This window comes from Aythya fuligula, chromosome Z (genome assembly GCF_009819795.1).
Source record: "Aythya fuligula isolate bAytFul2 chromosome Z, bAytFul2.pri, whole genome shotgun sequence".
NCBI classification, from domain to species: Eukaryota; Metazoa; Chordata; class Aves; order Anseriformes; family Anatidae; genus Aythya; species Aythya fuligula.
Window position 1 is genome coordinate 23,013,453 of NC_045593.1, and position 25,285 is coordinate 23,038,737.

General features: G+C 36.0%; 2 protein-coding genes across 5 annotated transcripts; both read left to right on the top strand.

Annotated features, from left to right (window-relative positions):
• The first annotated feature begins 99 nt into the window (after positions 1–99).
• On the top strand, positions 100–24,715 carry TRAPPC13 (trafficking protein particle complex 13). Of its 4 annotated transcripts, none has more exons than XM_032206157.1 (13): positions 100–204; positions 6,995–7,063; positions 7,990–8,089; positions 8,895–8,979; positions 9,926–10,053; positions 10,222–10,294; positions 12,917–12,961; positions 16,053–16,070; positions 18,265–18,398; positions 20,824–21,022; positions 22,924–23,024; positions 24,196–24,346; positions 24,437–24,715. In XM_032206157.1, exons 1-13 carry the CDS (start codon positions 159–161, stop codon positions 24,542–24,544), a joined length of 1,257 nt encoding a protein of 418 aa, XP_032062048.1. In that variant the 5' UTR covers positions 100–158; the 3' UTR covers positions 24,545–24,715. The 4 variants fall into 4 exon arrangements, with proteins under 4 accessions (XP_032062048.1, XP_032062049.1, XP_032062050.1 ...); XM_032206158.1 differs by having other exon boundaries at positions 24,199–24,346; XM_032206159.1 differs by lacking the exon at positions 16,053–16,070.
• SHLD3 (shieldin complex subunit 3) lies at positions 145–3,232 on the top strand. Its single transcript, XM_032206161.1, has 2 exons — positions 145–204; positions 2,358–3,232. The coding sequence occupies exon 2, from the start codon at positions 2,483–2,485 to the stop codon at positions 3,230–3,232; it is 750 nt and encodes a 249-aa protein (XP_032062052.1). The 5' UTR covers positions 145–204; positions 2,358–2,482.
• Positions 24,716–25,285: the final 570 nt, after the last annotated feature.

Below are 25,285 nucleotides of genomic sequence, written 5' to 3' on the forward strand. Positions count from 1 at the left end.
TCATGCCCCGCGGGGCGAGACCCCTCCCCAGCCCCCTCCGTGAGCGGCAATGCCTTCTGGGAGTTGTAGTCCCTCCCCTCCCCTGCCGTGCCGGTGACGGGCGTTTCCGGTTGGAGCGGCGGAGGAGCAGGCGCTGCCCGCGGGGGGACGGCGGCGCCATGGACGTGGCGCAGCCCAAGCAGGAGCACCTGCTGGCCCTGAAAGGTACCGGGGAGCGGGCACCGACACGGGCCCTCGGGGGCCGCCCTCCGCCGCAGGGCCTGGCTCCGAGGGGCGGGAGGGAGGGTTTCAGACGGTGTTTTTCTTTCTTTGTGTGCTTTAAATGTCTCCTTTCCCTGGGTTAGTTATATATATATATATATATATATAAATATTTTTTTTTCCTTAAAATTTGAGGAGTTTGGCCTCGACGAGGGGATGCGGGGTTTGTGTCCTTGGTTCCAGACTCGTTAGGAAGGGAAATGGAGAAGTGGGTGGGCCCCCTTGTGCCTGGCAGAGTTATTAGCGATAAAAATGTCAAAATAACGCTGTAAAAAGGATCAGCAGGGAACCTGGGCATGCCAGCTGGCAGGAGGGTGCAGTACGTTACTAACTCAGATGCCAAAAAGCCTGAGTCTCATTGCCCCTTCTTTCAGTAAAACCTGCCGCCTATCTCTTGGACAATGCTTGGCTTGGAAATAAATGTTCCTCGTTGGGTAGTAGCAATCAATAGCCTAAATCTCTATTCCGTGCGTGTCCTACACGAGTGGGGCTGCATAACGCAGCGCTGGTGCAAAGCGCCTGTCAGCGTCCATTTTCTGCCCCAGCACCAGCTTCCAGCACTCCTGGGGACAGATCTTACAGTGTCGGCGTCTCACGGTGACATCTGTGAACTAACCATCATCTGGCGATCAACAGCCGCTTTCGCACGTGTACATGCACGCAAAAAAATCAACAGCAAACCCCCTAGAACGTGAGACAATGTCAGGTGCCACTGCAAGTGCGTTTCGGTAGTGACTAATCCAAAGGAACATGTTCTGTGGTGTCTTTGTGAGGTGTCAGTTCAATACTTGGCTTTGTATTGAATGTGGTACAGTGCCCAGGACGTAGGTTTTGCAAATAGAAGGGAGAAAGGTATCTGAATTTCTTTGCATTTTGCCTATTTATATATAGAGACAGTGCAATGACTAAGCAATCCTAGATTTTATTGATTTGATGTTAGTGTGTGTTGCTGATGTTTGGTAGGGAACCTTAAATGATTGCAAAATCATTTTGCAATGGGGGAGAGGGAGAAGCTGGAGAGAAAGAGAAGGCATGTTTTAGTGCATACTATATCATGTTTCATAGTAGTGTGTGTGTTTTTTTTTTTTCTTTTTTTTTTTTTCCTGTTTTTAATATAGTCATTGTATGAAAGAAAGAAATTACAGACACTTTCAGAGTATAAAGTCTTCAGGAACTTACTGTATCTGTAAGTTATTCCAGAAGACTAGCTGAATGTATCGCTTGGAAGCTTTGAGATCAGAATCGAACGTGCAGTTTTGATATGAGCTGGAAGAAGAGCAGACCACTTTAGCGTGTCCACAACACTTTCCTGTTAGTCTGAGACTTCAAAAACTGTTGCATCTGTCTGTGCTGTTTGAAGAAGGGTTTTTGTAATGCATAGTAAATTTGCTAGTTCATCTATATGCCCTGATTTAGCATGTTGAAATTTTTGAAGGAAAATACTTGATTAAATAAATAATAGTTTTGATTGGTGAGTTTGGTAAAATAGGTAGTGGTGTATCTTGTTAAAGATGACAAGCTTTTAAATACGTTTTTGGTTATTTTTTTTTGGTTATTTTACTTCATACCTTGATATATGCTTGTTAGTATGTGGTATGCTTGTTAGTAAGTGGTAGTAACTGGTTAGTAGTGGTGGTTAGTATCAGAGAATAGAATCTCTGGGACAAGAGAATTATTGCTTTAATATGTAAAAGTGGACATCTGAGAGAACTTCTGAGGTATCCTCAACAAGGGAGAGCCTCTTTTTGATGAATATTAAAAGATGTAGCAAGAATAGTTACATGTGGATGACAAGTATGAGAAGGTAACAGTAAAAGGATTTCTCTTGTGAGGGATGCTGTTGAGTAAGCTGTGCTCATACGGGTAATTTTCAGTGTAATGAAGTTATGCTGGCAGTAATGAAATACAGTTGCTGTGAAATACAGTTGCTATAGACAGCCTGGGTAAAGTAGAAACATTCTGATATATATGTCTGTATCTGGATATCTAGATCTATCTTTTTTTTTTTTTTTTTTTTTTAACAAAATATCCTAGCACTGTTGTTTGTCATATGGTAGTATCTTATTTTTTTTTTTTTTATAATACTTCTGCTTTAGGTCCTGTTTTCCACTGATCTTTGCAGCACGGGGGAAGGAAATTCTTATAAATAAGATGTTTCAGTCTAGATTTATGAATCCTAATCAAGAGACTTTTCCTTTTATTAAGAGTAAGTGGTACAAGCATGGAAGTGGTCTTGCATTATCGACCACATCAGAAAGATCTAATAGAACTGCAGAAAATTGCACAAGCGGCAGTGAAGGACTTTCCTATTCGTCAGTTACCAAGATTTACACCCTGGTTTCCAAGTGATTTGTGCAGACTTCCCCTCAAACCAAAAAAGCAACCACCTGTTATTTCTTCTGAGGAAGCAGAAGAATTAAAACAACTTTCTTCACCTTCAGAATACATTGTAGGATCTCCTAGTTATGACTGCACAAAAAATCTTCCTGAGTTTCAGTCTAACACGAATCATGGGCAGACTTTAGTCCAAACACAAAATGTTCACAGACCAGTTAACTTGGAAAATCAAGGAGAACCACCATCTAACGGAGAACAAAAATTGAAAAGGTCTTGGAGTGTCTCTGTCCATAGCCCTAAGCTTAAAGAAAAGATTCTTCCTTTATCTCGAGAACTGCAGAACAGTTTGGAAAGACTAAAACTGCATGCATTCTATAGAGCAAAGTGGACAATCGGACAGTCTACTTGTAGTAATCAGAACTTGGAGGACGTCTGGATAAAATTGAACAGACTCATCAAACATAATGAATTGCCGTCTTGCAATGCTACTATCCAAAGATCTGTGGGAGAGATATGGATTTTCTGTGATATATTATACTGTGAATATGTAAGAAATATTCTTAGGGAGAAGCTGAGTCTTACTAATAAAATGAATTTATTTGTACATAAATTTGGAATTATATTTAGTTTATAAATGTACAATAGTTTCATAATAATATTGCTGTGTGAAGCACTAGAGTTTTTAAGCTTATAATATATAAACTTTAAAACAACTGATGAATTAACAAGCTATTATTAACTATTAAATATTTAATATTAATTTGCTACAATTTTTAAGCTGTAATAATATATTTGTTTTGCCAGGAAACTTATGAAAGGTTCTAATAAGATTAGTACATTTATTTGGTTTAGTACTCTGTTTTGTAGCTTTTGTCTACTTCAGTTGTCTAAAGGAAAAAATTAAGTTTCCTTTAAGTTTCCACACTTAATTTTTCCAGAAAAGTAAATAATTCCCTTGGAATGTTACTTGTGCTTTTCTTGGCATGACAATCATATGTTAGAATAATAATTTATTGTAGGCATTTTTGTATTTTAAATCTAAGGATATCTCTCAGTTTGGGTCATTGACGTGTATTATTAAACTTTGACTGAATGCTAAACATCCTGTATTGACATTTGGTGTGTTTGTGTGAGATTTAATGTTATTGCTTAGCAAAACTGATACAAAGTTATGGCTGGAGTAACTAATGGTCATTATTAGATTTAAAGTTTATATAGCCAAGTTATTTCACTGAAATTATTTTTCTGATCTTAAAGACAGTACTGATGAAGTTACTTTGTGCTGTCAGAATTTTAAAAAATATAGTGGAGTAGAATGCGGAGTAATTAGGAATTTATTTCATGTTATATTTGTATCTAGGATGTGAGAAGAAAAGCAAGAGATGATAGGTAGTCCTCCAAGGGTAAAATACTTTTTAATAGTTTCCAGTATTGTTTTAGTAGTGCCATTAAATACAAGAATGTACATATCCTCATTTATGTGTTTTGACTTCATTCGTTGCTGATCTGTTTTTCCCTGCTGGCCAAGTACAGGACCCGAGGGAACGGCATGGAGCTGGGACAGGGGAGGGTCAGGCTGGGGTTTAGGGAAAGGGTCTGCACCCAGAGGTGGTTGGGCGCTGGGACAGGCTGCCCCTGGCAGTGGGCATGTCTTGTGGTTTAACCTGGCTGGCAGCTAAACACCACACAGCCATTTGCTCACCTTCCCCCTCCCTCTCTGGGATGGGGGAGAGAAATGGGAAAGTGAAGCCTGTGAGTTGAGATAAAGACAGTTTAAGACAGAAAAGTAATAATAACAATGGTAATAATAACAATAATGATGATAATAGTACTACTACTAATAATGTGTACAAAGCAAGTGATGCACAATGCAATTGCTCACCACCCACTGACCGATGCCCAGCCTAACCCCGAGCAGCTGGCCCTCCCACCCCTATCTATTGCTCAGCATGACCCCATACGGTACGGAATACCCCTTTGGGCAGTTGGGGTCAGCTGTCCTGGGTCTGTCCCCTCCTACCTCCTGCTGCACCCCCAGCCTGCCCGCTGGCAGGACAGAGTGAGAAGCTTGGTGTAAACAGCGCTCTGCAACAATTAAAACATCAGCATGTTATCAGCACTCTTCTCATCCTAAGCCAAGACGTAGCACCCTACCAGCTACTAGGAAGAAAATGAACGCTGCCCTAACTGAAACCAGGACATCGTGGCACCAAGCCTGACAGAGTTCAAGGAGTGTTTGGACAATGCTCTCAGACATCTGGTCTGGTTTTTGGGTGGTCCTGTGTGGAGCCAGGAGTTGGACTCCATGATTCTTGTGGGTCCCTTCCAACTCAGGATATTCTGTAATTCTGTGATCTTTCTAAACTGGAGCAGAGATCAGTGTCACTGTTCAGTAGTAGCTGTCAGCTTTCTGCTGCTTTGGCTTGGCTGGTGTAAACTAATGATAATGCTAATGATACACACAGTGCTTGCTGGGCACACCTCAGCTGGAAACTGGTGTACTAAGAGTTGAGTGCCACATTTAGTTTCTCTATAGAATTACTGGTTTTGGGGTAGCGCCAATGTACAAGCAGTTGTACAATATAAAACTTTTTTTTTTAACTACTCTAGAAATGCTTAGTTAATATGCACATATAATTCAGTATCTCCGTCATTGTCACTGTTGACAGAGGTTCTCCATTTGCTTGTTTTGTGGGTTTTTATTTACCTCATGGCCTTCAGACTTCACACTTTTCAACTTTTCACCATATCAATGAGAATGTATTATCGTTATTATTGTTATTTTTTATGTGAAAACTGAGATTTCTTCACGTCAATACTAACTTGCGTGGGTTTGCTGGGTGATAGTATAGTTACTGTGAGCCGATACAACCCACTACACCCTAACGTATATCAGAACAATAGAGTATTTCACACAGTTGCAAGTAACAAAAGCTGACTGGACATATAAGACCCATTTAAGGTGTATGATAAAGGTAAAAGCACAGTCCATATTTTGGTGCAAGGTTGTTGATTAACTTTTTGCATTCATGAGAAATCCCTTTTTTTTGTTTTACTTTACAGAAAATAATGTGGTTTTATGTTTCAGTAGCTTAGAAGAAAAATGAAATAGTGCTTTTTTCATATTCATATCACATGCAACATCTCAGGTTGCAAATGCAAATAAGTTTCATATGAATGCTTTCATGTGAAGCAATATGCAAGTTTGGGAGCATTGATTTGTATGAATAGGGAGGAATTATTTTAAGAATTCTTTAAGAATACGTAATGGAATGTAAATCATGCAACTTTAAGTGTTATGAGTTAAAATAGAACCACAGAATGGTTTGTGTTGGAAGGAACCCTAAAGCCCACTAATTCCATGGACAGGGACACCTCCCACCAGACCAGGTTGCCCAAAGCCCCATCCAGCCTGGCCTTGAGCACCTCCAGGGATGGGGGACCCACAGCTTCTCTGGGCAGCCTGTGCCAGGGCCTCACCAACCTCACAGTAAAGAATTTCTTCCTTATATCCAATCTAAATCTCCCCTGTTTTAGTTTAAAGTTATTTGCCCTTGCCCTATCACTCCACTCCCTGACAAAGAGTCCCTACCCAGCTTTCCTGTAGGCCACCTTTAGGAACTGGAAGGCTGCTCTAAGGTCTGCCCAGAGCCTTCTCTTCTCCAGGCTGAACAGCCCCAGCTCCCTTAGCCCATCTTCATAGGAGAAATAGCCTTTGAAAATACCACTTTCTGGAAGTAGAGGGTTGTTTTTGTTGTTGTTGTTGTTGTTTGTTTGTTTTGTTTTTTGTTTTTTTAATAGCAGGGAGTTAGAGACTTTTTAATAGCAAGATCTCAGTGATTTGATTTTGTCAGTATTGATAAAAAGTGTTTTGTAAGCAGGTTCCTCTTAAAGTTTGTCACCACAAGAAAAAAAAAAAAAAAACAGTTGTGTAAATAATTGTGGGTCTTGGACTTGTGTATCTTGTGGAGATTAGTATGTAAATGCTATTCTTTATGTCCTGGAGCATATGGCTGAAAGGGTCCAGATCAGTCATTTTGTGCAGTTATATAGCAACCAGGATAATAGGACAGACTTTTAGCCTACATAGTTCTGTAAACTTATGGACTGCTTCTGAAGTCCACAAAGCACTTTAACAGATAAGACCTTAAGCACATCAGATTGCCAAGGGAATAAGGCAGGCAGGTGTAATATCGCCAATGCTCTTGGATCTCAGGGTACAAGGGAATTTGTTGTATTAAAAATAACCAGATGATCTTAAAAGGTCTTACCATCATTTAAGCTGAGGCTTTTTTTGTTTTGTTTTGTTTATGTGGGAGGAAAGCAAGACAAAATTATACTTCAAACAAACAGACAAACGTTTTATTGACCTATGGTTTATTTTCTGATTTTGCAGTGATGAGGCTAACCAAACCTACCTTATTCACTAATATTCCGGTGACCTGTGAAGAGAGAGATTTGCCAGGTATGTCTTCTGTATTGACATAGTATTGTGTACACATTGCCAGGTTTAACCCCTGTAAGTGTCTGAGACTTAGATATCAAAGGAGTCTTATGATATCCCGGAGAAAGTAGCCTGAAACAGCAATATATTTTGTTTGGCGTTAGCTACAGGAAAATGCCCAGGTGCACTGTACAACACTTGACCTAGAGCTTTGGAAATTTGGTAATTTCATTGCACGTGTGAACTCAAAGTCTGAGATATTAAGATTCCCCTATAGATGCTATTGTGACTTAGGGAGCATGCTGTTATTTTAAAATGGAAAACAGCTATAACAGAAAAGTGTAATTGTAGAAAACATAAGTTTGGTGTTAGTATCTGCTTCATCTGAAGAAAGAAAATGCCCTGCTAATTGTAACCAGTGCATTAACGTTTTATGGCAAATGATTTTGCAAGAATCACAGCTTTCGAATGGCAAAATGCTTGGGGTATAGTCATGAATTAGAAGTTCCTGGGTTGTTCCTCAGCAGTAGTTGCAAGAAGTAGCTGGAAGCCACGTGTAAGAAAGAAGAAAAAGAAAGATCCAGGAAGAGAGGGCTGTGTGGAAATGCAAAGCAAACGGGAAAAAAAGTAAGCGGGACTGATTATTTCTGTCTTGTAATGTGCTCTGTTCAGGCAGAATTTCCCTTAAAGTTTAATTGTAACTTGAGAATGCCTTTGGGATTAGACCTTTCTGCATATGTACAGAATGATTTATTGGACACAAATGCCAGGAAGTAGGTTATAATTTATAAGCAGGTCATGCAGATTTTACCCCTAAATAAGTTGCTTGTAGAGTAAGTATGCCAAATACAAGGTACATCTAAATAAGTGTTTGTGTCATATCTTAAATGTAAGCAAAGCTTTAGACTTGGCAGATATTTGATACTAGTAACTTGATATTTCTACAGGTAATCTATTTAACCAGCTCATGAAAGATGATCCTTCTACTGTAAAAGGAGCAGAAGCTTTGATGCTAGGAGAAATGCTGACTTTGCCTCAAAATTTTGGGTAAGAATGAATGTGTTGTACTATTTAACACGCAAGTTGTAGCAATGTAATTATTAATTGTCTTTCTTTTTTTGAATATCATTGTTATGCAATAAAATGTTCAGTCATTTTAAAAATAGAAACTTGATTTATAACAGGACATAACATATAAATGTATATTGCCTAATGTTTGTTATCTGTAGCCTGACTGAATATAACAAGTATGTAAATTTGAAAGAAATTTACAGCTCTGGATGAATTTCTGACATAAAACACTACTATAAACAACAGCTTATACTGACGGATATTTGGGTGTGCTGATATGTTTGTTTTCTTTTGAAATTTTCTCTCAGAAGGATGACATTTCAAAGAATGGGAGTGAAATTGCCAACATACTTAAAGGATTTGATCTGACAGCCTCCTAAGTTCTTATGTTTGAATTTTAGAAAGAGTTCTCTTGCCTGCTGGATACTGGAAATATATAAAAGAAAATAGAATGTTTTTAATTACTATGTCTGATGCAGCTTTGTAACTACAGGAAATAGGATTCCCATAATAGAGCTTGTTGCAATATAGTTTAAGCACAGCATTTGACTAGGAGTTCTCTAAGCAGGATTTACTGCAACTTCTATGTAAGTCTCTTCTAGGACTTTCACAGACTACCTCTTTGTAGCATTTTAAGAATCGGGTCTAGTAATTGGCATTGGCAAGGTTACTGAACAGCTTAGAATAGACAAATAAAAAAGAATTTAAAGGGGCTTTAGTGAAATATTATTTTGCTGTTGTTGTTGTTGCTAAACATATTCTTTTTTTTTTTTTATCACAGAAATATATTTCTGGGAGAAACATTTTCCAGTTACATTAGTGTACATAATGACAGTAACCAAGTTGTCAAGGACATACTGGTGAAGGTATGTAAAGATAAATCTATATACTAGGTTTATTGAAAAAAATACACAAAAGTTAAACAAATTTCCTGATGATACCTGATGCATTTAACATGTTTTATATACAGACTTTAAGAAATATCTGTCCATTTTTTTCTGACCCAGAAAATATCCCTGGAAACAAAAATTCATAAAAATAGAAGTGATGTAGAAATCTCTAAAGATTAAAATAAAAAGATAGGATTGTTTCAAAAAATGGAGAAGTTGTAAAGCTTCTCTGGAGAATTAGTGTAGCAAAACTTCTGCAGCCAAAACAAACTGAGTTTGTATTTTTACTTGCACTTTCAATAAGGTCATCCAATCCTTGTCATAAAGTCTCTTTAAGGCATGTATTGACTTGAATTTTGTTTATATTTCAAATTATTTCTTTCCTACTGCATCATTTTTTTGCATTTGCTGCTGAACAAATAATCTGTTGAGAGCAGAAATTCTAGAATTTGTGGAACTCAAAAGTAAAGGGAAATTGATTGTATAAGCTGCGTTTTAAAGGAGATGGTTTTAAACTAAAAGAGGGTAGGTTTAGATTAGATATTAGGAATAAGTTGTTCACTCAGAGGGTGGTGAGGTGCTGGAACACATTGCCCAGGGAAGCTGTGGATGCCCCATCCACAAGGCCAGGCTGGATGGCCTTTGGGCAACCTGGTCTGGTGGGAGGTGTCCCTGCCCATGGCAGGGGGGTTGGAACTGGGTGATATTTATGGTTCCTTCCAATCCAAACCATTCTGTAATTCTATGATATGTTTTAGAAATTGTCTTTTACTTTGACAAGTAACGTGGCTTTGTTGTATTTTGTGTATAAAAGCATACAAAACCCTAAGTGAAACCTAATACTTCTCAGCATACGCTGTTTCTTCTTAGATTGCCCATAGCAGCTGTAGTTCTAACCAGTGCTTCGTTTTTCTATTCCTAGGCTGACCTTCAGACAAGTTCTCAGCGTCTGAACCTTTCAGCTTCTAGTGCTGCAGTGGCAGAACTTAAACCTGACTGTTGTATTGATGATGTGATTCATCATGAAGTAAAGGAAATAGGAACACACATGTAAGGTTTTAAATCTTCTGATTTGCATTTTTATCTGATTATTTGTTTATAGCACTACAGAGTTTTATAAAGTTTAAAATAAACTGCAGAAAATGCATGATATTTTATTTCTGCTTTGATATAGTTCAAAATTTAAAGTAACTCAATTTATTTTTAAAAACGTTTCAGCTTAGTTTGTGCAGTAAGTTACACTACGCAGACAGGGGAGAAGATGTACTTCAGAAAGTTCTTCAAATTTCAGGTATTGTACAAAGTATTCTAGTCTACTTGTAATAAATGGGTAGATATGGAAAATAATTTTAAAATATTTGATCCTTTAAAACAGTTACATACTAATATTTGACATTTGAACTAAAACAGGTGGAACTTTGCATGAATTGAGGATTTCTAATTACCATGCAGATAAACATTTCAGAAAGAATTTAAAAAGATGTTTTCATAGCAGCCAGCTTTATGGTTACTTTTAAACAAAACAAGTCAGTCTGACTTTTAATACATCTAACCTTTGAATTTAGATTATAAAATTTAGATTTTTCTTTTAGTGTATGTAACCTTTTAAAAATTGAATGTAATGGTTTGTTTTTCAAAGGAAACTAAGAGAAGAATTCTAATATATTGTATCTTATGCATATATATATATCAGTAGAAGTAATTGATGGAGTTGAAACCCTTTGTTCCACCACTAAGGTTTCAAGACTTGATTATAATAACTGATGAAAGCAGGAAAGTACTATCATCTGTGGACTCGTTCTGGCAGGAAAGTGTATTTTAGCTGTATATGTAATGGATGTTTATTTTTAGAGAACTATACTGGGACTTGGATAACTGTAGGATAATAACAGAGGACTAGGTGATGTGCTTTACTGAATACATTTTTGGATTCTCTCATAGAGGTCTCCTCTTCCCTACTTAAACTTCCTGGTAGAACCTAGTTCAATTTTAATTCAAAATCCTTTACACTCAATACAGATGCTTGTTTGGAAACATTTTTAGGGGTCTACATGCATGTTTTTTAATTTCTATATAATTTATAACTTAATCAAACACAGTGAACTTTAATCTCAGAGTAGCTCAAGCAAGTTATCTGTCAAATTTGAAACTCTTCCTTTAAAGAGAGCAGTATAAGAGATTATCAGAAAGTGTGTGTGTGTATATATGTACATACGTATAAGTGTGTGATATGTATAAATATCACTATATATATCACTTTATCACTGCTCTATAAATACTCTCAGATTCATTATAAGAAAAATACGTAATACTTTGGTTGTTGTTTTTGCATTTGGCATGGCGATGCTAGCTACAAAATGTGAGAAGAAACAAACAAAAATATTAAAGGCAACTGAATAGTGACATTACAATGGCAAGTGATGGCTCCTTGGTAAGAGAGGTGCCACCAGCTACTTTATAACATAAAAAAAATGTTTACTGTTTGACAGATACTAACTTTTTTCCATTATATTTTCTAGGCTCTTTTAGGTTGAACCAGTGTTGCAGTTTGTTTTCAAACAGCTTCTTTTTTACCAATTATGGGCTTTAATATTGATGAATAGCGCCTATTTTTTTCTAGAGCTATCACCGATTAATTAAGACCATTATGTTCCTGTGCATTCCTATGATTCTGTCTAGAGTTTTGTTGTTGTTGGGTTTTGTTTTGTTTTTATTGGGAACAGTAAAATAATTACTTGATTTTTACTAAAATGCCACTTGAAATTTACTGGAATGAACAGAAGGACTTTGTCAGAAAGAGGTAGAAAACATCAAAATTTAGAGAAATTAATAATAAGAAGAATACTTAAAACAAACAAAAAACAACCTCCAAACTTGACAAACATATAAATTAAAATTGTATTTTTTTTTCCTGGCTACAGAGAGAGGTGGTAATTGTTACTGGAAAGATTTGAACATTTTACCTTTTATGCAAAACTCTCTGTGAGGACTCTTTTTAACCTTGAATTCTTCAGGGCTAAAAACTTAGAAACTTTGTTCAGAACTTGGAACTTTAGGCATCTCTCGGGATATAGTACACTCACATGTAAATAAAATAAATTTTTCCATATGTGAAGCAGAATAAATGTCTTCAGCAACTTGTTTACTTCAGTAAACTTGTTTACTTTCAAGTATAATAGTTTATTTCTTTGAGTTCTATCAACGTATATCCATTTCATATATTAACTATTTTGAGTTAAGTGTAGTGGCTTTATGCACAAAGTCCAAGCACTTAAAACATGCATTTAATTATCCCTTTTGGTAGTCTTTTTTTTTTTTCCTGTAGACCCAATTTTACGTGATTAAAAAGTGTGTTTGTTTTTTTTTTCACTTCTTCATAATTTTAGCTATTGTACTTTCAAGAAGGAAGTCAAGGCTAGTAATGGTTCATTGCTTAAACTAATCATATGAATAGTTCTCTTTCATTTATTTTTTGAGAAGTCCTCAGCAACATTTGTTTGCTGCGAAATGGTGTGAAGGAGTTGTAAATATTACACTGCTCTTTTTCCCACTTGAAAGCAAGCAGAGAGCACTTCAGGATATGAGGTGGATGTAATGTTATTCTAAAGACATATTCTGCTCGCTGCATTGTATTTGTCTCATTTCTTAAGAGGACAGTGGAGCACTATTTTTTATCAATAGGAGAATGCTACTCAAAGTTACAAAGCAGCCAAGTATGTTAATAAGAAGCAGAATATAGTTAATTGTGAGATTTTACCAGAGGTGATTCTGTTGTGTCTTCCTTTATCCGTCTGTTCTGCTTAAGATCAAAGTAACAGAATCAACACACCAGAGATTCTGACACTTACAAAAAGTTTATGCTGGAGTTGTCTGAGAAACCAGCTGTTGATCTGTCCTTTTTCATTTCATTCAGGTTCTCAAACCACTAGATGTCAAAACCAAATTCTACAATGCGGAGGTAAGTGTGAGCTATTTGCATTTGGGTTTGGGTTTGGTATGCTTGTTTTTTTATTACTTCATGTTAGGTGGTTAGGTGAAATTCAAATAACTTCTTAGGTACCAGATTCCTTAGCAAGATGATCTGTTCTGAAGTGAAACTTTACGTGGTGGGTTTATGTCATTAGTTTAAAAACAGGTATATTTATGATGAAGGGAGAATGAGATGGTATCTAGGCCAGGACCTTAATGCAATTGACTGATTTCTTTTTCATATTTTCTGCTTTCCCATAATCTTAAATACTTCCATTTATGTCTTGTATTTTTAGGTTGATAGACTACCTACTGTAGGGGATATTAATTGTTTGCAAAACAATCAATAGTTTACCAGACTGGGGAAATTTAAATTTATTTTTCTCCAATGTAAATATGAGTTCTCTGTAACGTAAATTATTTTTTTAGGTTTGTGACAGTACTGCAAAACTAAATGACAGTAAATATTTATTTGGACATACTTAGGTATAGCTGTCTTCAGCTATTTCCGGGAAGAATTTTAAATGAAAGTAATGCTGATAGTGGAAACTATTACAAATTACATACATCGTTACTTTCAATTTTAGACATTCCCTGCATATATATGTATTGAATTGCCCAGGGAGGTGGTGGAGTCACCATCCCTGGGGATGCTTAAAGAAAGGTTGGACATGGTTGGACGTGGTTTAGTGGGTGATATTGGTGGTAGGAGGATGTTTGGACCAGATGGTTTTGGAGGTTTTTTCCAACCTTAATGATTCTATGATTCTGTAAATAGTTTTGTTGTAGAGTGTACAAAAGATATATTTCTTTCCCTTCCTAACAATATCAACAGAGAAAATGGAAGGGAGAAATAGCAGACAATTTCTGATCTACAAATGAGGATTCCATGTGCAAAGTTCTGTCATGTTCAGTGTCGCACAGGAAATTCCCAACCAAGATTTTCTCTGTTGAGAATGAATAGCACGTAGATCATGAGCCATTTAATATAGAGAGTTTTATTTAAAGGGAGGTGTAGATCATAAATAATTTAAATATTGAAGTACAGAGGAAAAGGAAGGAAATGTTTTCCTAAAAATCCCTGGCTACATTAGGCTACAGTCTTCGGTTCTTAGGTTTACTAAGAGTGAGGTACCTGAGTAGAGTTAGAATATACAATGTACCACTAGTTGAGTGCTTCATAGATCTGGTGTTATCCATAAATGCGAATATCTGGAAACATCTATATAAAACCAAGTGATATAAAACCAAGGTAATTCCTTTGGGAACGAGATAAAACTCCATTTCCTCCATGGATTTTATTGCAGATGGAAAACAGATGGTGGGTGAAAGAGGGACAGGCATCTTAAAGTAAATGTTGCTGTCTCTGTGCACTTCACATGTAAATTTTGTTCTGTGCTGGAACACTTCCTAAAAAATAGAAATAAAAGCCACTTAAAGTAAATTTTGGGCAGACTTGATGTAACTCAAAATTATTTTATTGAAAAGATGTTTTACTGTCTGGCCTTGATAAGGGACTGAATAAAGTATCTTCTTTCTTCAATTAACAACCAATTTCTCACGATACAGATTCATGAGAAGCTGTGGTATTTGAGCTGGTGGTGGTGTGTTTTTTTCATTTGTTTTTTTAATTCATAAAGGTTTAAAAAGGCCAGGTTTTTGCCTTTTGTTTTTTTTTTTTTTTCTGTCTGGTTGTTTATGTTACTGCCATTACCATAGTATTCACGTGATTGATTAAAACTTTTTTTTTTTTTTTTAAAGAAAAACAAAAACACACAAACACAACATTGTGGGTGATATTGAGAGATTTTCATTTGCCTAACAAGCTGATTGTGATTTCACATCTGAAAGTATATAAAGTGCTGCTGTGTGTTGTGATGGCAGAAGGTGAATAAAATAATAATAATAATAATGAGGTAATTGTGTAAGTATTGTATGTGCTATTACACTGCTGTCAGAAGCACCAACACCATCACCCTGAATTTTAAGAATTTAAGAATTTCCTTCCTACTTGGGAAATGGGAAGGGAAGCAATTGTACCTGTCAGTTACTGATTTACTAAAGGTCTTTAAAGGTTTTAAGCTATTACTATTAACGTTACAAATGTGATGCTATCAATTCATAAAATTTGTCACAAAAATTATGAATCGCAATTTCTAGTAATTTTTTTCATCTTCCTAAGACAAAATATAACACTGAACTTTAATCTTCTTGCTTGTTGCTCATGTTGCAGTAACATCCAAATCATGGTGGTCACTGAAATCCGTGTATAGAATGCATGCCCTGTCACCCTAGCTTGCAGCAATCCTGTGATTGAATTACCTGCCACAGTCTGCAGAAGGTGCTTCACTGACTGGTGTGCCTTCGAAAAGGCTCTATAAAAGGTTCTGTTCCTGCAAACATGACAAGGGAGACAAACGCACAGCCACTTAAGAAAATAAATTTTGCAATTAATGTTGGTTTCTTTTTGAATGATGGCTATTCCCCCCAAAAAAAGTTTTTTTTTTTTTTTTTTTTTTTCCCAATTAAATTACCCCAAACCCAAATCTTGTTTTAATCTGTAGTATTGTGGCTTTGTTAGAACCCATTATCACTTGATTTTTATTTTTGAGACCTTAAAAATACAAATACTTAACATTATCTGTAAAATGACAAGGACTGTTTTTCCATTTCATATACAACCGATTGCATGGATTTAAACTGAGGGCAAACTTTAAACTTGCTCCAAAACTAACTGCTTTTTTTTTTTTTTTTTTTTTTTTTTTTTATCCATCAGTATATTCTACCATGCCTTATGTGTGATTTATGTGCCCTAGGCTCTATTTTGGATTGGTTTTACATTTAGTAAAATCTGAAGCAAAGCTAGTAAACCATGTAACAATACTAGCTACGACTTTTTAGAAATGTAGTTGTCATCTTTGTTTGCATCCATTTTAATTTACATTTCTGTCTTACTAATGCTCTCTTGTTTAGATGGTGCAAAAAAATGCAGAAATGCATTTTGTTTGAAAGTTAGCCTCCTTTTTCTTTAACATTTAACCCTAATTTCTCTAATGTGTTCTTTTTTATTTTCCCATTAGAGTGACCTCAGTTCTGTGGTAATTTTTATTTATTTTTTTATAAATATATATGCTTTTTTAATTGTCTCTCTGTCTCTGTGCTTGTTGTTGACATTATTTTAAAAAACATAATGGAAAAGCAATGTTTGTTCTGCATATCATGAACTGATGTTTTGTCATCTGTCCTGCATATGTGCAGCTAATCATTTAAATGGTTAGCTCTTTCTTTAATACCCATTGTTGAAACTAAAAGTTGATTACTTTAAACACTTGTTTGTGTGGGCCATTCTATACAACATCTCACCAAAATTTGATGGCATAGAAGTTTCCTTTTTAACTGGACAAGGGGATCGATTCATTATGTGAAAGTGGGAGTTAATCCCTTTTAAAACCTGATTGGTACTGAACCCTGGAAGTGTAGGTTTAACTACAGCACTGCTTGTGTGAGCTGTGACAGAACTTTTCCCGTCCAGTTGGTGGAGACAGTGGGTTTGAGGAGAGAGCAGCAGCTGGATGTTCTTCCTTTCCCAGGCTGGAGCTGTGCTTTCCGACTTTTAACTGCATGTAACAGCTGATGAGTTAGTATGGTACTTCAGCAGTCTGATCTCACTTTAAGGTGTGCGTTGTGTTAAAGCAAGCTGCATTCTTGTGAAGTACTTAAGTGCTTTTTTTTGTTTTATTTAAAAAAAACCATGATATTTAAACAAGTTAGGAGTAACATGAAGCTAACTTGCTTTTTCATTATGCTGCTTGTTTTTTCTTTTCCCTTTCAAACTAGCTTTTTCTAAAACTTTGCCTATGGTTGCTGCATTAAAACAACTAAAACTTGGGTTAATGGAGATTTTGAGCAATGGATTTATGGGATATAAACAATGCCAATTTAAGTGACAGCTAGGTGGTGTTAGTAGTAATGACTGCTAGGAGCCATGTTTCAGTTGGGGGTTGTTCCAACGCCTTCTGCAAGTGCGAGGTCTGTCCATAACCTGTTAGGCTTGCACAATTTTCATTCCTTTATGTATATACACATGATTTGTGCATAACATGTTAGTAAAGCACAATGTATAGTTCCAGTACCATTCTGTATTTCTCCTTGTGATACAGTGCCTTTTGAGAGTAATAAAATTCGGACTTCTATTTTGTAATTTACAAGCAGGAATTTATTAGTACAATGAGGTCGCTTTTTTACAATGATTAAAAAGAAACTATAAGCTTCCTTCCACCTTCTTCATAAAATACATCTTTTGAAATTATCATAATAAAACACCTTAACTGGTTCTAATTGTATTTATCAATAGCTTTTTTGGAAATACAGATTTGGTATTTCCACAAACTTTTTTTTTTTTTTTTCTTTTTCTTTTTTAATTTTAAATAATTGGCACTTCTCCAGGGGCTTGTATTTCTAGTAGACTGAGCCTTCAATAATTATTCTATCCTGAGGTTTTAAAGCTTCAAAGTGACTTTAATGGTCTGCAATTCCACAGAAGCAATGAAGGCAAAAACACCTCAAGTTTCATGATTTTTCAGTTTATTGAGTTAAAAAGTCCGTACCTCTCATTCCTGTGCTAGAATTGGTACTTGTATACCATCTTCAGGCACTGGTTTCATTTGCACAGATGTGTCCTATAGGGCATTCTGAAGGTAGAGCACCAATTAAACTGATGGATGCGTATAATGCTGGTGACCATAGGCATGACAAAGCTGATGAGAGAGGAGGCTGTTTTGCTTTTTAGCTGGTACATTAATGTTTTAAAATAATGAGAAAATCTCAGAGCATGTACCTGAACTATTATACTTCAGTTCAAGCAAAACACACATACTTTACATTTTTTTTACACAGCTTGAGGCACTAGTAATCTGGCATGGCATGGCATTAATGTGCACTGCGATTCCTTTTTTTTTCTTTTTTTTTCTTTTAATATTTTGTATTAGAACTTGAGTTTTTATTGAGTTGATGAAAGTTTTGGGAAGTGGCAATCTGAGCATTACAAATAAGCAATAGCTAGAACATAGAAAAATTATCCCACATCCATTGTTTGGCAAGATATCTGTTGACTAACACTTTTGCTCCTATTAATTGTAACTGGGATTAAGGTTTTTCTTGCATTAATTACTTTAATTTGATTTGCAGGCATGAACTAAACACACATGACTTATTTTTTTTAACAATAGGACTGTCTTCTCTTTTTAATAACATCAATCACATTTTCATGATTTTGCTGTTCTGTTTTTTCAGACAGATGAAGTGTTTCTGGAAGCTCAGATACAGAATATCACTACCTCTCCAATGTTTATGGAGAAGGTTTCTTTAGAGCCATCCATTATGTACAATGTTGCGGAACTGAACACAGTTGAAACAGCAGGGGAAAGGTATGTTGAGATTCAGAAATTAGTTGGTATTTGGCTTTGAAACTTCACATTATGGTTTCATGAGTTATAAGCATTACAATTAGTGAGTTGTCTGTAACTGTAGGATTGTACTTCTTTGCCTGATTTAAAAGGTCAAATTTCTGTTAGGAATTCAGCTGTAAGAGTTTTAATTTTTTTTAGAAACTATTATTTAAACTTTGTAATTCTACCTAGTATCTACCTAGTATGTTTTTCAGTATCGCCTTTATAAAATTCAGCCCCTGTGTGGTTCTGACTTGATCTGTTTATGTATATGTTTAGCAGTGAAACTGTTGAGGATGCAAAAGCCTGTAATGTCTGGGTGGAGGTCAACTTTGGCTGTTTGTGCTTTGCAGTTGCTTGTTTTTGTTTTTGTTTTGAGGAGGTGTAGTGTGGGTGCTTTGTAGTGGGGGCTGAAGTGAAAATTCTGTCTTCTCCCTGACTGTCAAAGCACTCAGCTGCAGCATAGTGGAGTGCTGTTCATATGAAGTGTTCGTGTCCACTGTAGTGTTTCTTGCCCTGAATTCGAATCGTCAGCTTGTGAGACTGCTAGAGTCTGAGATTCACTGGAAAAGGAACCAAATAGCAGTTTATGTAGCAGAAGTGTTTAGAAAGACATAGAATTAATTGATTTTTTCATACTGAGTTGCAATGAATGTGGTGAATGAGGTACACTTCTGCATTTGTGGATCGAATTTCACATGGTGGTCACTGCCATTTGGTATCTAAGCAGCTAAGAAAACCTTATCAAGGCTGGCAGGAGTAGTAAAGAGATTAAAGAATGCTTAATCTTAATGTTTAGCCAGGGAGGCCAAACAAAATACTTGTGTAAGATACTGAGGGGACTGTGGGTCTTGATGGAAAAAACTTAAAGGTCTGTGCTTAAAAATGGAAGAGTCTATAGCAATTACATAAAATTGTAGTGTGTCAAGTTCTTGTCACAAGTAGTTTCAGATGAATTGAAATTCAACACCAAAATAAGTTCTGTACTTCCTGGCAGTCATAATTATCTATTTCTTTAAAGATTTAATGCTGAGAACACTGAAATATGAATAAGCTGCTTTTGGGATCTGTGGAAGGGATTGTTGTTGTTAAGAATATCATATTTACATGCCAGCTTTCCGCATGCTCTGAAGCTAAACACTGTGGTTCTCAGCATCTGGAGTACCTTCCTCCCTTTTCCTAATGTTTGAGAAGATGGTTAAACTGCTGTTTGGGCATGCCGTTGAAAGAACTCTGGAAAAAATGGGAAGCTGAAATGGAATTTAATTAATCTTTGCAGTTGCCCTTGCCTTCAGGTTATATGATACTATCCTAATCTGTTCATTAAGTAACATTTCAGCACGTTTCAAGCAGTAAACTTAGTTTTTTGTAAGTAGCTCCATTATACTACTGGCCTTTTTATGCAAATTTTTCAGCATCTTAATAGCACTCAATGAATGTATTCAGCTTTATAAAGCAGACTATATGACCCTTTGCTATAAAATCCATTCTGCAAGGAATATACAGTCCTCGGTATATACCTCTTAAGTGCTTATTTTCTGCATTATTTCAATCCATGAGTAAGTTCTAAATTCCTTGTCATTGTTAAAATGAAGAACTGTTTACTTCAAAATGCTAACATGCACAGGGAGCCTGAACTACAGCAACTGCTTTTTCTACTCTCATCTGTCTGGGTAAGCTCCAAATTAATGTGAAAATCAGAGTAGGCATCCAGATTCTTTTTTTGTCTCTGTACTAGTGCTTGCCCCTCCCTAGGTCAGATACTCAGTTTCTGTATAACTGTTTTTGATTTTTTTGTTATTTTCTTGATCTGGTTAATGAGGGTTAAAAAATACATGAAATAATGAAGCTGTTTTTGCACTTTGTTTTACCTGTGTGTCTCAATCTGTCAGTATCTCAGGCAGAAATAGAAGTTTAGCTTAGTGTATGTGTTTGAGGTAGATGAAGCATTGCTACGGTTGATTATTTGACATAATTAAATCAATATTCTAACATACTATTCTAAATTACAATTACTGTGGTTTACATTTTTTTTCAGAGATGTATACTAGCCTTGACTAATGAGATTAAATTACTTTTTAAAAATTGCCAGCACTGTTGTTCAAATGCTAAGATGCCAGATGATAATAAACTATCATTTAACAAAGTGAATTTGCACCTCAGTTTCCTCTGGCTCAGCTGAGTTGACTTTCCTCTCATCTACAAATGGTCCTTTCAATGTACATAGATTGTAGAATTGTTTTCTGTTGTGAAGATACATAAAATAGAATGTAGACTAGAATGATGTAGAATAAAATGCCAGACACACAGTAAAACTGGGGAGAATGGAGAAGAAACGTAGGGTTCTTTTTAAGTCCTCTTAAAAATAAGTGTTTAAATTATGGCATGTTGTTTTTTGTTTTAGTGAGTCCACTTTTGGCTCAAGGACTTATTTACAACCTATGGATACACGTCAATACTTATACTGCCTAAAACCAAAGCAGGAATTTGCAGAGAAAGCTGGAGTAATAAAAGGTGTAACAGTGATTGGAAAACTAGACATCGTATGGAAAACGAATCTAGGTGAACGAGGAAGGCTGCAAACAAGCCAACTCCAAAGAATGGTAAGTCTTTAACTTAAGCATTGGTTTAATTTAGCATCCATTTTTAAGGCAACCTGTTGAACAGTTCAATAATGTCTCAAAGGAAAAGTTCAAGCTGCTTACTTTGTGGACCTCATTCTGAATTCATGTCTGTGTACATTTGGGAAAGTTATTTGATATAAATACTGAGCACACATTTGATCTATGAAGTGTGGAAGAAGTACTACTTGGAGGAACTGTAGCTGAAGAAAAGTATTCCTTTTGTTCTTATGAATGGCAACTTTTTGTTGTTCTTAAGGATTTATTCTGTGATACATAACATGTCTTTTCCTTTTCTTCACAGCACTGAACAACGTAACTTAGTGTCTTGTAAACTTGAAGTGCCAGAATCAATAACAAGTGTAGTAAAATATTTCCATTAGAATAAAAATAACTTCTTGGATGCCATTCAGCAGCAAACTGAAAAGCAGTGATAAAAGAACTCCTTTATGTATGCCAACATTTGACGTAGAAGTCTGCTCCCTAATTCATTCAGACATCTGAGCTTCTTTGAGTAGTAATTTTTTACATATAGCATATATAATATATTCAACTTTCATATCTATAGTTTTGATTCGGTCTATTATATCTGGTTGATTTATAAAAAGTTTATGAATTCGAGGTTGCAATTCCTCCCTCATGTTGTTTTATCTTCTGAGTGCTATCAGATTATTTCATGTCTAGATTCCACAGCCTTACGACCACTATTTCCTTCACAGGCATGGAATTTTACTGTACTGTTACTTTCTTTCATTACTTTCATTACTTCTTTCATTACCTGGTCAGGAATGTACTTTTGAAACAAGTATCTTGAATCTTCTACTTAATGTAATTTGATTGGTTTTGTGGAGTGCTCTTGGAATTCACAAACTACATTTCTTTTTTTCAAGTTGCCAAACTTACATTGCTTTACTGATAGGAAATTCTTTGTCAGTTTTGATATCCCTCTGCTGTCTCTAATGTCTAATTTAATATGCTTTTTAAAATGCCATCTGTCTTTAGCATGTAAGGAGCCAAATATAACTGAAAACTGTTCACAAGCTGTCAAATCACTGTTTTTTGGGGCCTCTTTGGCCTTTTAATCAAGTTGTAAATGTAACTTTTACCACAGCATTATTTATCGCTGAATTTGAGCATGCGTCACAACTACAGCTTGTCAGGCAGGACAAAATTTTCCCTTGTTTTTGCCTTAGGATTTTTTTTTGCCTGTGGAGATTGTCAACTATCAAATTTTGTCAAGAGCCAAATACATTTCCTGTTATTTACTAACAAACCCTAGCTACTCTGAACTTGGGCTGATTCAAGTCAGTAACTTAATTTAGATTTTCGAAGTGTAATATGCACCATTCTTACTGGTAGCAGCTGATTATTTTGGCAGAGGCTTGGGGGACTGAAATGGCAAGGAGAATGAACAAGCTAATTTCTTAGGGACGATGCTTTTTCTAAAGGTCAAGAACAGTGAAAGACAAATGCAGGGAAACTATACTAATGTTGTCCATCGTTTCTTTGTTATCCATCTAATAGAAAGGTCTTAAAATGAACACTGATGTTTTCAGAAGCAGTATATGAGTATTTGGACACGGAGGATGTGAATTATATGATAAACTTAATACTTAAGTGTGTATCATTCCCTATAAATAATGCCATCATTCTTGATATGCAGATCATGGTTGTCGAATGAATTGTTAAATCTCTCAAGCTGATGGTCAGTAGTGGGTGGAGCACTGCTGTGATATGGCTATAAGTCAAAAGCATGAAGAGTTATCTCCTGTCTTCACATTCCTGCTATTCTAAGCCTGTTGCAGTAAATGAAAACTTGAGTAGTAACAACTCCAGCTTTGCTAGCCAGAATTTAAGAAATTTGCATTCTTGTACCTCCCCAGGCACCTGGTTATGGTGATGTAAGGCTTTCTCTGGAGACAATACCAGACACTGTAAATTTGGAAGAACCTTTTGATATTACATGTAAAATAACAAATTGCAGGTAATGATGTCACGTGATGCTTATGCTTTTTTCCTGAGTGGGTAAGTTGTAGCCATTACATTTTTGTTGTGGTTTAACCCAGCTGGCAGCTAAGCACCACGCAGCTGGTCACTCACCCTCCCCGCTCCCTCTCTGGGATGAGGGAGAGGAACGGGAAAATGAAGCCTGTGGGTTGAGATACAGAGTTTATTAAGACAGGAAAATAACAATATAACAAGAGTACTACTGTGCACAAAGCAGGTGATGCACAATGCAATTGCTCACCACCAGCTGACCGATGCCCAGCGTATCCCTGAGCAGCTGTCCCCCCCACGCCGGCTAGCCACCCCTATATATTGTTTAGCATGACCCCATACAGTACGGAATACCCCTTTGGGCAGTTGGGGTCAGCTGTCCTGGGTCTGTCCTCTCCCAGCTCCTGCTGCACCCCCAGCCTGCCCACTGGCAGGACAGAGCATTAACAAATTATATGTTAATGCCGTTTGAATTTGGAGACTGTCAAAAATCAGTAGCAGAATTCCGTGGAATTGGCTGCAATATCATGCAAGATTTCACAATTAAATTGCATACTTAAATCAAAAGTCCTCTTAGTTCTTAAGTAGTTGTTGGGGCTTTTTGTTTGTTTTTAAACAGTTTTTTTTTTTTTTTTAGAATAAATGCCATTTGTATCCAGCCTGATTTTACTGCTAGTTCTGTACCACTCCTATGTCTGCTGAACATAGTCAAAGTAGTCTTTTGTGTTTCTATCCATGTTTTGACTTTCTTTGTATTTACACTATGATCTACAGTAGGCTGTTATAAAAGCGTTGCAAGAGTGATATTTAAGTAAAGTAATTCTAAATAAAATTAGAAGCCAGGGACTAAAGCAGACACCTGGTCTGCAGTTATTTCTCATGGTAAATCTTGAAGGACATCCAAAATGTGACTAGTATTACGGCCTCCGGTATAACTGAATCCATGACAGAAAACTCGTATATCAGTCAAAGCTATATGCAAATAAATCAGTGCACATCACAGTATACCCTACTTGCCTTCTTATAATTACATAAATTATTAAGTCCTTGATTAACAACAACCTGAATAATAAAGTAATCTAGCTGTTACATGGCTGCAGTTCTTGAATGCTTAAAAATAGCCCACGGATTTATTCTTCTTTTTCCTTTTCCTCTAGCAGTGAAAGGACTATGGATCTGGTTTTAGAAATGTGCAATACGAATTCCATCCACTGGTGTGGAGTTTCAGGAAGACAACTTGGAAAGCTGCACCCAAGTTCATCGCTCCATCTTGCACTTACGTTATTGTCTTCAGTGCAGGGATTACAAGTAAGTCTTTACGGCATGACTTTATTATTAAATAGCTGTCTTAAAAGCCTAGTCATTCTAATAACTCTTATAAATCTTTTCCCTTTCTAGAGTGTTTCTGGCTTGAGACTTACAGACACATTTTTGAAGAGAACATATGAGTATGATGATATTGCTCAAGTCTGTGTGGTTTCTTCAAAAGTCAAACAAGAAAGCTGAAGAAAAATCTTATTCCAGCTGGTTTGTTTTTTTTTTTTTTTGGACCAACTTCTGATGTTTTTGCAGATGAATCATATTAAAAGGTGTAAAGACAAACAAACTCCCTATATATTCATCATCATAAGTATGCTTATATAACTTCTCTGAGCATTTTTTGAAATCATTTTAACAGATGCGTATTCATTTTATTTACTGAAAATAAAACCTTTTAAAAAAAGTGTGTCTTTTGCAATTTATTTTGCATTAACGTCATGTTGGGTGAGGGGAAAGATTCAGGGGCAGTTTCTTTCAAATAGCCATACTCCACTGTTGTTATTTTAAAAATATGTGAAGTTATTAAATTGTGGTTCTGACAAAACTATTTCAGGCTGAAAGAACTATCGTTTTATGGATAAGTAAATTATTTTAGACTTGTCTATATCCAAAATCTTTCAATTTTAAGATATTAGATAAATTTAAGACCAGCTAACTAAATTGAGGAGATGAGCTCATACAAAAAAAATTGAAACCATACCTTACACATTTAATAAAATGCATACCAAACAGCATAAAAGGTATTAAAAAAACAAACACAGTATAATCTGTTATTCTAGTTGTACCAAAAAACTAAAACATTAAAGCCACAACTATCAACGCAAAAAATGTAAATAACTTTATTTATAATCTGTTTTCAAGTTAAGTTGACACAAACTGAAGGAGATGTGACCATGTGGTAGTAAGAGGTAGGAGAGATACAGAAAT